The sequence below is a fragment of the Leptinotarsa decemlineata genome, unplaced genomic scaffold (assembly GCF_025532065.1).
Source record: "Leptinotarsa decemlineata unplaced genomic scaffold, Ldec_3_MD MMD2_tig00078346_RagTag_RagTag, whole genome shotgun sequence".
NCBI lineage: Eukaryota > Metazoa > Arthropoda > Insecta > Coleoptera > Chrysomelidae > Leptinotarsa > Leptinotarsa decemlineata.
The window spans coordinates 995,693-1,009,545 of record NW_027412724.1 but is presented as its reverse complement, the minus strand read 5'-3'; the positions used below and the strand labels follow the sequence as shown (position 1 = coordinate 1,009,545).

Below are 13,853 nucleotides of genomic sequence, written 5' to 3'. Positions count from 1 at the left end.
TCACTTATCAATTGCTGCAACCCAATAGTGAAAAAAAGTTATATATATATATATATATATATATATATATATATATATATATATATATATATATATATATATAAATATATATATATAAAAACTATTGGATAGTGGGGTATTGCAGCAAGTAAATGAGTACTCTTTTAAGTTAGTCCAAGCTTTCGGAAAATTTTATTTCCATCATCAGGGAAAATCTTATGTGAGGATGGTTACATTGATGTTAAAGAAAAAATGTTGATACATTGGAGAAGATGAAACTTGATACACAATTCTAAATGCTTGAGATTATTTTTTATAAAATATTGTTATTCGTCAGACCGTTATTCATACCATGCGTGCAGGATTCGAAGGTACTTACCAGAATATGAAGCCCAAGCTGAAAATAAATTTCATTAGTTCGTACTTCCATTGTCTAATATGATATAAAAATTATTTGAATTTCTGAAAGAAACAATAAATTTAAAACGAATAGCTGAAAATAATTATATTAAACAAAAAAAACCCTGAAATTACAATAAAATAAAATATAAGCAACTCTCGAGAATTGAACAATAAAAAATGAAATAGAAATTGAAAGTTTTCAAGCCAAGTTACTTCACGACGTTTCGATTGTTAGTATCTACAATTGTCTTTGGGTAATGACTGTCAACAACCTTCAAAATAGGTATGGTTTCCAAATACCGTATTCTTGAACGCTTTCTATTATTTACATTCAATAGAATAACATTCTCGTATTGTCTGTCTTTGTTATGATAGAGAAATCGATGAGAGAAGAAATATAGATCAAATGAAGAAGAACTAGCAAACGAACCTCCTATGATGTCCTACAACAAAACATATAAACAATTAATGAATGAATGTCCAAGCTATTGTCCACTCATCTGTCCAGATCAAAGTTGTAACTTTTATATGACGAAGAGCTGAGAAAAGACAAAAAAAAAGGAAGAAGCATCAATGGATCACCTACTTTGTTTCATAACTTTTAGAAACACCCTGAAGGAATAAATTCAGTTACAATGAATAATATGAATTATAATGAGAGTGGCAATAATTTGAAGTATTTTGAACCCAAAGGTTCAGGCAACTTAGTTGGTGGAAGTCAATTTGAGCTGGAATACTTATGATAGATATATCAATTTACCTTTCCTCCCTCAGTCCATAATACATATGGAATTTACGGCTAACCTCTACTGATATGCAACATCCAATGTCAATTAAAACGAACACATTGTGTGCTTTTTTGAATATCAGTTTTTTTTTTTATATCAGCGTACATAATAAGTCACATAATTATATATTAAAATGAATAAAAAATTGTAATGAATTGCATCCACTTTCTAACAGGCCCCGAAAAATTCGTAAAAACTGATGCCACTCGTTGCTCTTTTTACGGGTACAGTGCCTCATTCACCTTTTGAGTAAATACCGTTAATTTGTTACATTTTGGCATTAATTTATGAGGCCTGTTTTTCGTGTAAAATCTCTCCTATTTTGTTGTTAACACTCTCACTTGACACACTGTTGAAATAGAGGAATTGCCTTGTTTTTATCGCACATGATGGAAAATAGAAATAGAGTGGAGATTTGATCTCAATCTCAAAAGCTGTGTAATACCTGGAACTGGCTACCTTGTAGTAAAATATAGAAGTGGAGTTTATGTAGATATTGATTATTGTTTGGTTAGACGTATTCGTACGATTGAAGTGTTTATAAGTGTATTAGACCAATTTTTCCACTTTGTGAGTAGGTATTGTTGAAAAAGCTATATGATAAACTATGTAATAAATGTGTCATGTGAATATGTCATGTTCTCACTTCTAAATTATACATTATATCCATAAAAGGGTGGGAAATGTTCAACTGTGTCTGATAATTTAGAGCAAACTATCACACCTATAGATTTTGCTTCTGTAATGTTGTATCGAAATAAAAGTTACTTGTATCATTTTTCCTAAATTCTAATAACTATATGCTATTAACGTTCTGGTAAAGCAAGTTGAAGTCTTTTATTTTTCATAAAAACAAAAATAATATTTTCAAGTTTTTTTCAAGTTTTGAGGAGAAAAGGCTACTTATTATATTAAACGCATTTTATTGAAACAAATATATTGTTTTGTGAAGAAAATCTTGGACATCACAATCCTTGTCTCAAGTTTAGTCACTGTCAGATTACTTTTGATCCTAAAAATATAACTAGTAACATGTGACATAGTGATCTCAAACTTTTTAGATAAGATTATTTTTCGTGGTGAATCTGAATCTACATTTATTGTAGATTCATGGACATTAAACACAATATATGTTGATTTTATTTTCATATTTTAATTTTATTCTATGAAGGGACAATTAAGGTATCTTAATCATAATCCTAAAATTTGAAATGGAGTATGTTCCTCCTGACGAAAATCAAGTAGTTTTCATAAACGAGCTCTAAAACAACGTATTTTAAACTTATCATTTCAATCTTTTTCTTTAAAAAATTATTTAAATACTTAAAAAAGAGGAATGAAATAATGCATTCATCATTTGAAGGGATTCGTTTCTATTTCACCATGACATATTTCAGAGGCGTGCTGATCTGTTTACTTATGTTCCGAGTTCCGAGACATTCTGTGACATATGACATTTTGTGCACCTAACCTATCTTTCTCTATATAAATAAATAATAAAACAACTGTTGTTTATGTGGCTTGTGGAGGTGGTATTGAACTCTAATTTATATTTTCCTATAATTTTCCTTTTTCAAAGTAGAATATTTAGGTGCCTATAAGTTATTTCAACTTAATATAGGCGCTGTTGCCAATATGTGAATTAGAAACAAATCCCTTTAAAAATTAAAATCCAACATTTGAAACATCAATTTGAATACTTTTCGAAGTGAATTTGAAAAACTCATGAATTAAACTCAACTTTATTTTGTTCAAACTTGCATTTGCTGTAATAACCCAAATTGAGGGGCATTCCCCATTCTGGGACTTTCAAGGTGACCGTTCAAGAACAAAGAATGAAACAAGGACATTAAACATTGAACTTTTTCTCATTTCTGAAAATTATGGGAAATTCTATAATAATTTGCTCTATATTAATAAACACACAATCAAATTATCCTTATTATCTTCTTACCTTTGTAACTTGTTTCAATGTTTCTTTTTCATTCTCTATTTCAATCTCTATTTTTATACAATTATGATAACATGACGAATGAATTTGCATATTGTACATTTCATTGACAATTCTTGCCATATTAGTTTTTCCAAGCATGTTTTCAGAAATAATTATAGTTTGAATAATACCCTACTCAATAAATTATCTACAAGCCTTTCAAGTCACTTCGAACGTTCAAAAAACTAACCAAATGGAAACCATTATTTATTTAAAGACGCTTGCAAGCCGAAATATTTTCCGGTTTCTCTCATTCCAACTGTGTAGTAGATGAAATCACAGACATCTTGATTTATTTCACTAAAATTTTTGAAATGTAATCAGAGCAAATAAAATGAACTTATGGTTTAAACTTCTTAAGACAATGAAGTATTTTTTCTTCAAAGAAATATTTTAAGGAAATCTAATATAGGTCTAACCCTAACCCAACTGTAGGGCTAGGATTTCGATAGGTGCATTGCATAAGTACATATATGTTTCTAAATCATTACTTATTTGTTGTAAATTATGCCTGAAAGAAAATAACGCCGGCCGCCACTGGTAACCATAAACCAAACGTGACATAGCTAAGAGCGCGCGAATGTACGATTATTCCCCATCACTCTAGAAGCAGCGAGAATAATGCTACCGACTTCGACGGAACTTTGGCGAAATTTCTACGGCATTCGATTACGATATTTGAAGCCACGAGTATATCGACACAATCAAGTGGACGTTACAGTGCGGTACGCGAAGTGATCTAGTAAGGCGATAGACAAATTATTCCCTTTGGGGGAAATTCCACAAAATTCATCAAAGGAATCGGTGAAAAATCTGAGTTCAGATATTGACGAAAAAAGTGAACATATTTTCGGCTAAGCTCAAATATCTATTCGCAATTATTTCAGTGCATAAAGGTTCCCAGATGTCAGGTACTCAATGTCGAAAAGTTATTACTTCAATATATTGCTACTCTTTCTTCTTTATTGCTTTTAACTCAAGTCAGTCGTGACAAATAACAATAGAAATCAACTCCGTTTCAACCAAACAGTCGATTAGGCATGCCCTGACAATTTTACAATTAATTTATGTCGGAATGATTTCATGTTTTTATTTACATCGCGAGTAGGTTTAAAAATTATATAAAAGCGGTAATGAAAGTAGGCGTTTGATTGTGGGTTATTCTAGAGCCCACCGTGACTGGTGCATTCCATTTCATTAAAGATGTGTTGTTGAAATTTACTATCAATTAATTTGATACTTTTGAATTCTTTCTTGTTGAGCCTATCCCATGTTATCATTAGTCTGTGAAAATGAATTTTCTACAGTAAAACGTAAATGAATCAAAAGAAAAACTGATTGAGAGCATGTATGTTCGAAATCACTTTGTTCTCAACATCACATACTCTGTGTCATAAGCGGAACTTCATTCAATTAAAATCTTTGCCGTTTTGAAAACACAAATGCGTCAATGCGCCTTATAAAGCAAATCGAATCGCTCATCAAAAGTAGTAAAAATGTCGCTTGCGGTTGCATTGATTCACGAAAGAAACGCTGGTAATAACAGACTTTGCTGTTTTCTGCCATTGAATGAAATATTCGTGTCTTGAAACTGGCAGATTTTCTAGTTCAAGTTAAGAACTGCAAGCAGAGCAATTGCAGATAGTCAAATTACTGAAAAATATTTCGTGTCGAATGTTTGAACTGGCGCCGGACATGTTAGCTGTCTATATAGACGGCACTAACTGATGATGATTCCCAGATAGGCGAGTCCGACTTACCACTCATTGTCAAGGTTTATAAAAGCGGACAAATGTTTTGGTGGTATGAAAAAAGCAAGAAAGTTAAAATTACCTAGCCGTAAATCGAGTTGTTGGATGACTATGTGTAAATTTGAGCAGGTAGACACAAACAAACCAAAACTAACTTTGAGTTGAATTACGTTTGTCATCACAAATTATTCGAGAAACTCTTGAACAAGTTACCTTGGGGTAATATCTTCATTGCAACAGCCAAGTGTTTACATCCTGGTGAGACGTGGGCTCTGAAGTACGACAAAGAGTCAGCAGGGATCTTTCCGTTGGATCCTTTACTAAATGTTGACATCGTTGCGGTTGAATGGAGGGTCCTATATTGTTGAAATGTTCCTAGTGAATAGTACAAGAAGGGTCAAAGAATCGAGTTTCACTGGAATAAAATATTTCTGCTGGTTGATGATTTTGGAAGCTGCAAATATCCACACCTTACCAGGTTCGTGAAAGCTGTTCTCATTTTACCGCGTGGCGACGTCTAGCGTGGCTTTCCGCACATGATCCATTTATCAATGAGGCCCAGAAAGTGTATTCCAGGGGCTTCAGTAAGTGTCCTTTAGTCCACGAAATATGGCCGAAAGTTCTACAATGAAGAGGTACACAGGATGCCCATACTGCCCATCACCTACGCTAAAGAAAAGAATTGATGACCATGAATCGAACATTGTAAGGGTGGAACAAGAAAAAGAATAGAAACTGAGAGGAAGAAAAAGAAGAGACTAAGGAGCAAGAAAATTTGGAGAAAAATTTTGAGTAGAAATCGAGAAAAAAGAAGAAAAAAATACCAAAAGAAAAAACTACTGAAAGCAGAAGATGAAATCAATTGTAACTTAGACACATATAAAAAACTGGTTGACGAGGTGAACATTAGAATAAAAAAAGTTCTCTGGCCATTGAAGAAGCCCACAATAAACCCCGCGTCTGGTTGAGATACCTAGACACCTTTCTGTAGCACATCAACAACGTAAAACCTTCCATCAACTTCACAATAGAGAAGGAAATCCACAACGTATTGCCATATCTTAGACGTATTGGTGAAGAGAGCTAACCACGAATCCAACCACCATCAATATACCAAAAAAGAAATCGTCAAGATTCTAGTGGATACTGCTTTTGGGCTCTGTAATACAAAGGAAGATCCCGAGAAAGACCTAGGCGTCATCAAAAAATATATTTAACAGAATGGTTATCCCAAAGTTTGATGGTGGAACAGATTTTGGCTGGAAAACAGCAATAGCCTCACAAGGAAGAGAAGCCGTCACAACCAGTGCTTGCCCTTCTCTTCGTCGAAGGATTATTATCAGAAAGGATAAAAAGAATTTGGTTCAAGTACAACATCAGACAGAATCTGCTTTGGATCCGAAAAAACCATTCTAAACAGCCTCACGAAAACCAGGCCATCAAACGCAGACTGCGATTCCAAGAATTGCATTTACCGGATACCCTGTGAGTGCGGCTAATCCTATATCGGTGAAACTAGGAGGTCATTGAAAGTCCGCGTTGCCGAGAACAAGAGAAACCCACAGCGAGGAGAAAGAAGCAAATCGGGACAAGCAGGGGTCCAAAGCTGAGATCCCAAGCTGAGATCATCCACAGAGAGGAACACTGATCTAACATGAAGTTCAAAGAAGCTGCAGGATTTTTTTCTGTGGCATTTGTGGAATATATCCAAGTCATCTAACTTTCTGTGTTCTTGAATCGTTCGTCTTATACATTTTTATCCGCCTTTTTTTGTATATTTGAAAATTCTCCGCAAGATATCTGTTCAATCAGGAAAGTCGTTTGCATTGGACTGCAAAGCTAAACGAATTACTGAATTCGAATGATACACAATAAAAAACTGAAAAACTTCAATCACGTAGTTGTAAATGAAGAATATTAGTTTGGATTATTGAATTACATACATTTTAACTTTGGAGAAAATCGTATAAACATTATTCAATGTTGGTGACTGACCATAAAATTTTACAACTTAATTTCCGGTGATGTATTCAATAACAATTAGAAATCAAAAATATTTGAATTTCGTAGCTTTCTCTGTTCTTCCTACAAAGATGTTATCGACTGAATGATAGCTATCTAGCCATTCAGTCTCTTTTAATAACATTTCCTTTAACTATGTCGGTTGAACAACGCTGAATCTGACTTAATGTTTTCCATTCATTAGGCGTAAAATATATTTGTAACCGCTTTCTCAATAATGAATGAAGGATAGTCCTTTGAATTATTTGATTTTTACATTTGATGATATAAAAGAAGGTATAAAGAAAATTAAAGACTATTGATAATATTTATAGCGCATCCTACTGTTCAGTTCCTTAGACAAAAAATCTTAAGAGTGACCGTCATCTTTTTTTTTGGAAGAAAAAGACTATAGACCTTTCAACAGATTAAAAGAATTGCGAAAAGTTTTCGTTCCACAACTTGACCATCGAAATTTGACAATGAGTATCATTATTAAAATGACCTTGTTAAGATTAGAACAAAAAACAGGGTGAGCCAAGTATGATAACATACTCGCCTTAAAATTGAGAATTTTGACAGATATGAGATTGATCTTCTTTTAGTTTGCATTGTAAAGTTCAGTCTTATTGAAACATTGTTTAGATAGGTTTGGTTTACTAAAAATTTGTTTTGCGAATGCATAATCCCATATCACATTGAACATACTGGCTTGGGAATGTGCGAAGGAGTTTTCTAGAGTTTTCATCTCTTGGAATCGACTGATACGATTAATATTCAATCTTGAAAGTTGAAAACTTATTTACTGAACAAATGTTACTACAGCCATAAGGCCATAGAGGGTACTTTCACAGAAGAATAATGAGATTTTTAATCACTGTAATGTTTCACTTGCTGTTTCAGCTTTTGTTTCAGTGTTCTGACTGGTGATTTCATCTTATTTTATATATTGATATGACTGCGGCAGGCAAAATTGACACATTTTTAATTATTGTTTTATATGTGTATATGTCAGTTGGCGAATGTTTATATCTTTGAATATGCAAATATCAATTTAGTTTTTTTTTATTCATAAGTAACGTACTGTAAAACGTGTGTGTGTGTTGTTTTTCATTTCATATTATTTTATTTTTACCATATATACGCTATATATCGCAAAAAAAGTGGAAAAATAGTGTTCCAGTCGACGAAATTGATTTAATGAAGCTCAAGAACACGACTAATCTGAACTTGGTAAATTGTACTGTTGCTTGCAGAAAATGTTATTTTCATCACTATATGCTATGCATTTCAATGCATTTCTATTCCAAACCGAAGTATATTCTGGTACTCTTGCAGATAAATGCTTGCTTGGTAAATGAAACATGATTGCATTTTACTGACCTAAATTTGAATAAATAACTGATACACAAGAAAAGTTTTCTGATGATTTCGAATAGTTTACAATACTTAATTTATTCCTATATTCCTGTGTGTCAAGTGAAAATTTATTTTTCATTTAAGTCAACTCATTTGTTTTTTACGTTTCAGTCCGATAAGAAAGAAACAGTAATCAAAGAATTCAACAACAATAAGTGTAATAAAACAGCAATCTGTATCAACAAATGATCAATGTAGCAAGGTTAGGTGCTATATAAAGTACATTGTTTTATATCATAAACATCACAAAAATGCGGCAACTAGAAGTATTGCCTTATAATAATATTTTTATGGTTGTTGACCATAGTCAGATGCTAATATAGAGTTATAACGTATCTACGGGCAATGTAGCTATCGACGTTGAAAAGTAATTCTTTCTGAACATATTCAGTAACAGCTTTATTATGACCAACTTGTTTGTGACATATACTCATAAAAGTTTGGAGCAAATACTGCAGATAAAGACAAAAAACATGAGAACTCGTTTTATCTGTTCAAGCTTTCGAGATTTTGTTAGCTCTTCTTCAGGAACTCTGGAGGTATGAAGATGAAAAATTGTAAAAACGCATATGGCATATTGCAATCTTTCTTCATAACGCGTGTCGCATCGGTTTATGAATTTATTTTCTCTGGCGATAGTTTCAATGTTGTAATAACTTCTGATATATTAATTTGAATTGTGTAGTGTAAAGGGCAATTATGCCTTAGGTAAATATTGATTTGCTAACTATCTTTATCGTATTCGTCTGAAGAATTTTACAATAACCACGTTACACTTATATATGTCCAGATGAAATGGTTGATTTAAATGATAACTTTTCACATGTAATTTCATGATTTCTCTAGCAAATATTCATTTACTTTCAGTCAATTCAGATGAATATAACAAAATCCTCTAGGTATATGCATCTCAAAATATTTATTTCCTCTTCATTATTACTAGTTTGATATTTTCATATATTATATATATATATATATATATATATATATATATATATATATATATATATATATATATATATATATATATATATATATATATATATATATATGAAGGGCCACGGAGAAGAACGATTAAAGTCCATTTTAATGTCAAACATAGGTTACAGTGGGAACGTGTAAATTATCGGAGACAGTATTTCCCTGTAACATCGTTGTGGCAAGAAAGGTCATAGTCACTGAATTATAACAGGGAAAAGATTGGAGCTAACGGGCAAAAACGATCAGAGTCCATGCGCAGGCAGGCAAGAGTGATCAAGGTCCAATTCTCTCCTCCCTCAATCCTCGTCACTCACGGCAGCAGGGCAATCTTTGTTTCCTGTTCAGTTTTGTTCTGAATTATTGTTCTGAATGTAAACATACGCTGAACCTAACCTATTTCTACTTTTAATTAAATAATGTTGAGTGATTTTAGTGAAACAGACAGTGTAGATGAAAATAGTGTTCAACGAAATGTAAAAAAGAGAAAGAAAACCGGTAGAATGAAAGATGTGATGAAAAAACTGCGAGCCTCAAGTAATGAGATAGGAGAGAACTGCAGGTGTTTTCGTTATAAGTGTTTTCAAGTGATTTCTCCTGAGGAACGGCAACGAATAATATCAAACTTCAATAAGCTGGGTGATTACAACAAACAGAATCAGTATTTGATTGGCTTGATTAGTGTTGTTCCAGTTCAACGGCGACGCAATAGACTAGATGCTGGAGAGACAAGTAATCATGTTTCTTCTTATTGTTATCGTGTGCGTGCACGTGTTGATGATAACACATTACAAGATGTAACTGTTTGCCACAAAGCATTTTTATCCTTACACGGTGTTACAAACCGTCGTATTCAAACTTTAAAGAAGCAGTTGATTGAGGTGAGGCTCAGTTGGATGGTCGTGGTAAACATAAAAATAGACCCAATCAGTTGCCTGAAGAGACTAAAGCAAAAGTTTTTAACTTTATTAAATCTCTTAAAGGGAGGAAATCCCACTATTCCTTAAAAGATTCCGGAAGGGTATATTTGCCTGAAGAGTTAAATAAAGCAAAATTACACAGAATGTACAACGAATCTAACAAAGAGCACACTGTCGGTTTGACAACTTTCCGTGATATTTTTGATGGTAACTTTAATATTTCTTTTGGTAATCCTCGGAAAGATACATGTAGCTGTTGTGATATAATGAAATCAGAGATTTCTGTGCTGGAAGATAAAATTACCAAGGCTTCTGACGAAGAAATTAAAACTTCATTAGCGGTAGAACTAGATAAAAAGAAAGCAGAGAAAAAAATTCATTTGGCTAGAAGTGAAAAGTTTTATTCAATCAAACGAAACTGTCGTAAACAATTCAACAAAAATGAAGAGATTGAGGCAATTACTGTTGATTATCAGAAAAATTTGCCTACTCCAAATATTACAACGTCAGACGTGTACTATCGACGCCAATTGAATTTCATTTCTTTCAACGTTCATTTGGTGTCAGACTCAACTACAATATTTTACACTTATGATGAGAGTGTTGCAAAAAAGGGGGCTGATGATGTTTGTTCTATGCTCAAACACTACTTTGAGCATATTTTGAGCCCATCAGTGAAACATCTAGTTATCTTCTGTGACTCATGCGCAGGCCAAAATAAGAACTTTACAGTAATGCGTTTCCTACACTACACGGTTAATACATTGAAACGGTTTGAAACTGTTAAAGTATAATCTCCCTCCATATAAGAGGCCATTCTTATATGGAGGGAGATAAGGATATGAGCCTTATTAATATCAAATTATACACTGAGACACCCGATGACTGGAGGGATGTTATAAAAAATAGCAGAATCAAACCTTCACCTTTTAGAGTCATTGACTGTGCTAAAGAAGTCAAATTTGAAACTTGGACAAACTTTCTTTCTGGCATTTATGTTAAAAAGTGTCCTATGCAAACAAGGCCAATCAGAGTTTTGAAAATTGATCAAAAAGAGCCAAGGTTCGTGATTCACAAGCCAAACTACTTTGGAAGCTATTTGAAAGCAGCTTTTGTTGTACACCAAGGTAAAGATAAAAAGAAGCCACAAACGCCTAGCCAGCAAAATGCTCTGGGAGAACTTTACAGTGAAAAGCTGCCCATTAAAGCTGCAAAATTGAAGGATCTAATACACTTAAAACAGTTCTTGACCAATCCCGACTCTCAAGCATTCTACAATTCACTGGTTATTGCCCCTCAGATGAACGAAGGAGAAGAAGACGACATTGAATACGCAGACGATCCACCAATTGATAAACCTCAGTAACTGGCAAAAACGATCAAAGTCCACGGGTCTTTTGTTTTCAAATTCATTTTCTAAGTTGGATATGTTACAAGTGTTTTTTTAAGTCTGCTAATGTATTATAAATCATGTACTACATCATAACAAGCTTTACACATTTTTTTCATAGCTTTTATAATTTATTTGATCGACTTCAAACTTAAAAAATGCAATACTGAAACTTTTGGTGCAGGGGACTATGATCGTTCTTCCCCGAGGCCCTTCATATATATAGATCAGATTTCTAACCGAAAACCGTATTAACCTAATACCTAACATTTATAACTGAAACATAACCCCTAATGGAAATGGTGTGATTTTCAAGGTAATTTATTGTTTTTTTGTCGACCTTTCTGGTTAAATTTACGTACCAAAATTTGAAAAAGGTACTATTTATCAGTAATTTGTTATATTTAATATTTTTTCTCATGGAAAAAGAGCTAAGAAATTGAAGATAAATATCATTTCTAAGGCAAAAATCTGTCTCCGTCTTCTTAATTGTGAAGAATGAAACATATTTTGCAGTTTTTTCCTTCGATTCGTTTTATTTTCAAACTTCTCGATAAATCGCAAAGGTTGATAAAAAACTTTTATTTTCTCCAAAGAAATGAATTTTGTTCAATAATTTATTGTTGTTTTAATTTTCAGATCAAACTCGAAAGAGTATTAGGAGTAACCGTTTCAAGTAATGCAGCTTTAACAAGTGATAACAATGGACTGATTGCTTATCCAGCAGGGTAAGATACCATTTTCTTACAAGCTTTTATTCAACTTGCAATAATTGTATGCATGTATAGTCGATAAATTTGCTATTTAATACAATATAAAACCTTCCACAGAAGAATAATGATTAGAATATAAAATTAAACCACACCGCCCATGCCATACAAAGAAACTACCGACTTTCGGTAACTATTTAGTTTTTATGCCATTCGAATTAACTTCGTATGTATACGTATGTTTGTTCGAATCAAATCTTGCAAATGAATTTTGAAGCTGTTACCTTCAACCGATTGAGCTGCATTTTTGCTTATACGTTCAGTTTAGATGACGATGCATGGTTAGCTGAGTGACACTATTCTACATTCATGTCTACATGGCGGACTAGTTTCTTAATGCACCCTCATGGTATGGGTATCAAATTAAAGGGTTTCTGAAAAGAATACCAAAAAATACATGACTCACTCTAAATCGAATATGGCGGACCACCCAAGGTAGGAACACGTTTGTTTTATACATCGCTATGATATGAGTATCACATGAGAGGGTTTTCTGAAAAAAATAACATTACGACACTCTAAATCCAATCAGATGGACATACCAAGATAGCGGATTAGTTTTTTTACTACATCCTCATTACATGAAGAGTATGGAAAATAAAATAACGTCACTTCAAATTGGTGGAATCCCAAAGATATACTGTATTTTAATGTACTTCCATGATATGGGTATGTATTCAAAAAGTTCAATGGGAAAATTCAAAATGGCGGAAGACAAGATGGCTGCCATACTAATTTGAAAGATTAAAAAAACTTCAAATTCAAATCAACCCTTCAATTTATTACAGAACACAATTCAATCTCCATATAGTCTTTTTCAACTAAAATTACTTTTTTGATCCTTTTCTGTTAGTCTTCTTCGGTAATATTAGATACTTCTTCTTTAACTATGTCTATTACCTTCTTATAACATTTTGGAAATCAATTCGATGGGATTGAAAACACAAAAATAGGGAGGAGGTCTCAGTATGGTGTGTCCATACATTTCAGCAATACTCTCAAGAGCATACAATTTTTCAAATGTTTTTGTCTGCAAAACTTCAATTTGTTGGTTTTTGGTATAGTTATCTTCAAAATACAAATTGTTATCCAAAGTACCGAATTTTTATTCAGTACTTTGATGAGCTGTCGCGAATGATAGGAAGCGTTGTCAAGAACTATTACACTATTCGCATACAAATTTGGGATCAATATGTTTTCAAACCATTCCTTTAAAATATTAGCATCCATGTTCTTATGATAGTCAACATTGCAGTCCTGAAGTTTTTTTTCCACATAATTTCAAAGAATTCGAAACGCATCTTTCACCTTCTCCGCAATACACAATGATTAGTCGCGAACCTTTGTTTGCAGGCATGTTAGGCGTACACATTCTAAAACCATCAGTCCACCCTTTCGTAACTGTGTCGTTTTGTCCAAATAGAAAATTTGCCGTTGTTCT

General features: G+C 33.0%; 1 protein-coding gene across 6 annotated transcripts in view; it reads left to right on the top strand.

Annotated features, from left to right (window-relative positions):
- Positions 1-13,853, top strand: part of Wdr62 (WD repeat domain 62) — a 172,354-nt gene that overhangs the window by 101,446 nt on the left and 57,055 nt on the right. For all 6 annotated transcript variants that reach the window (XM_074185644.1, XM_074185643.1, XM_074185638.1 and 3 more), the window contains one exon: positions 12,282-12,370. In XM_074185644.1, coding sequence (XP_074041745.1) covers positions 12,282-12,370 — 89 coding nt within the window. The remainder of the gene's footprint in view (positions 1-12,281; positions 12,371-13,853) is intronic.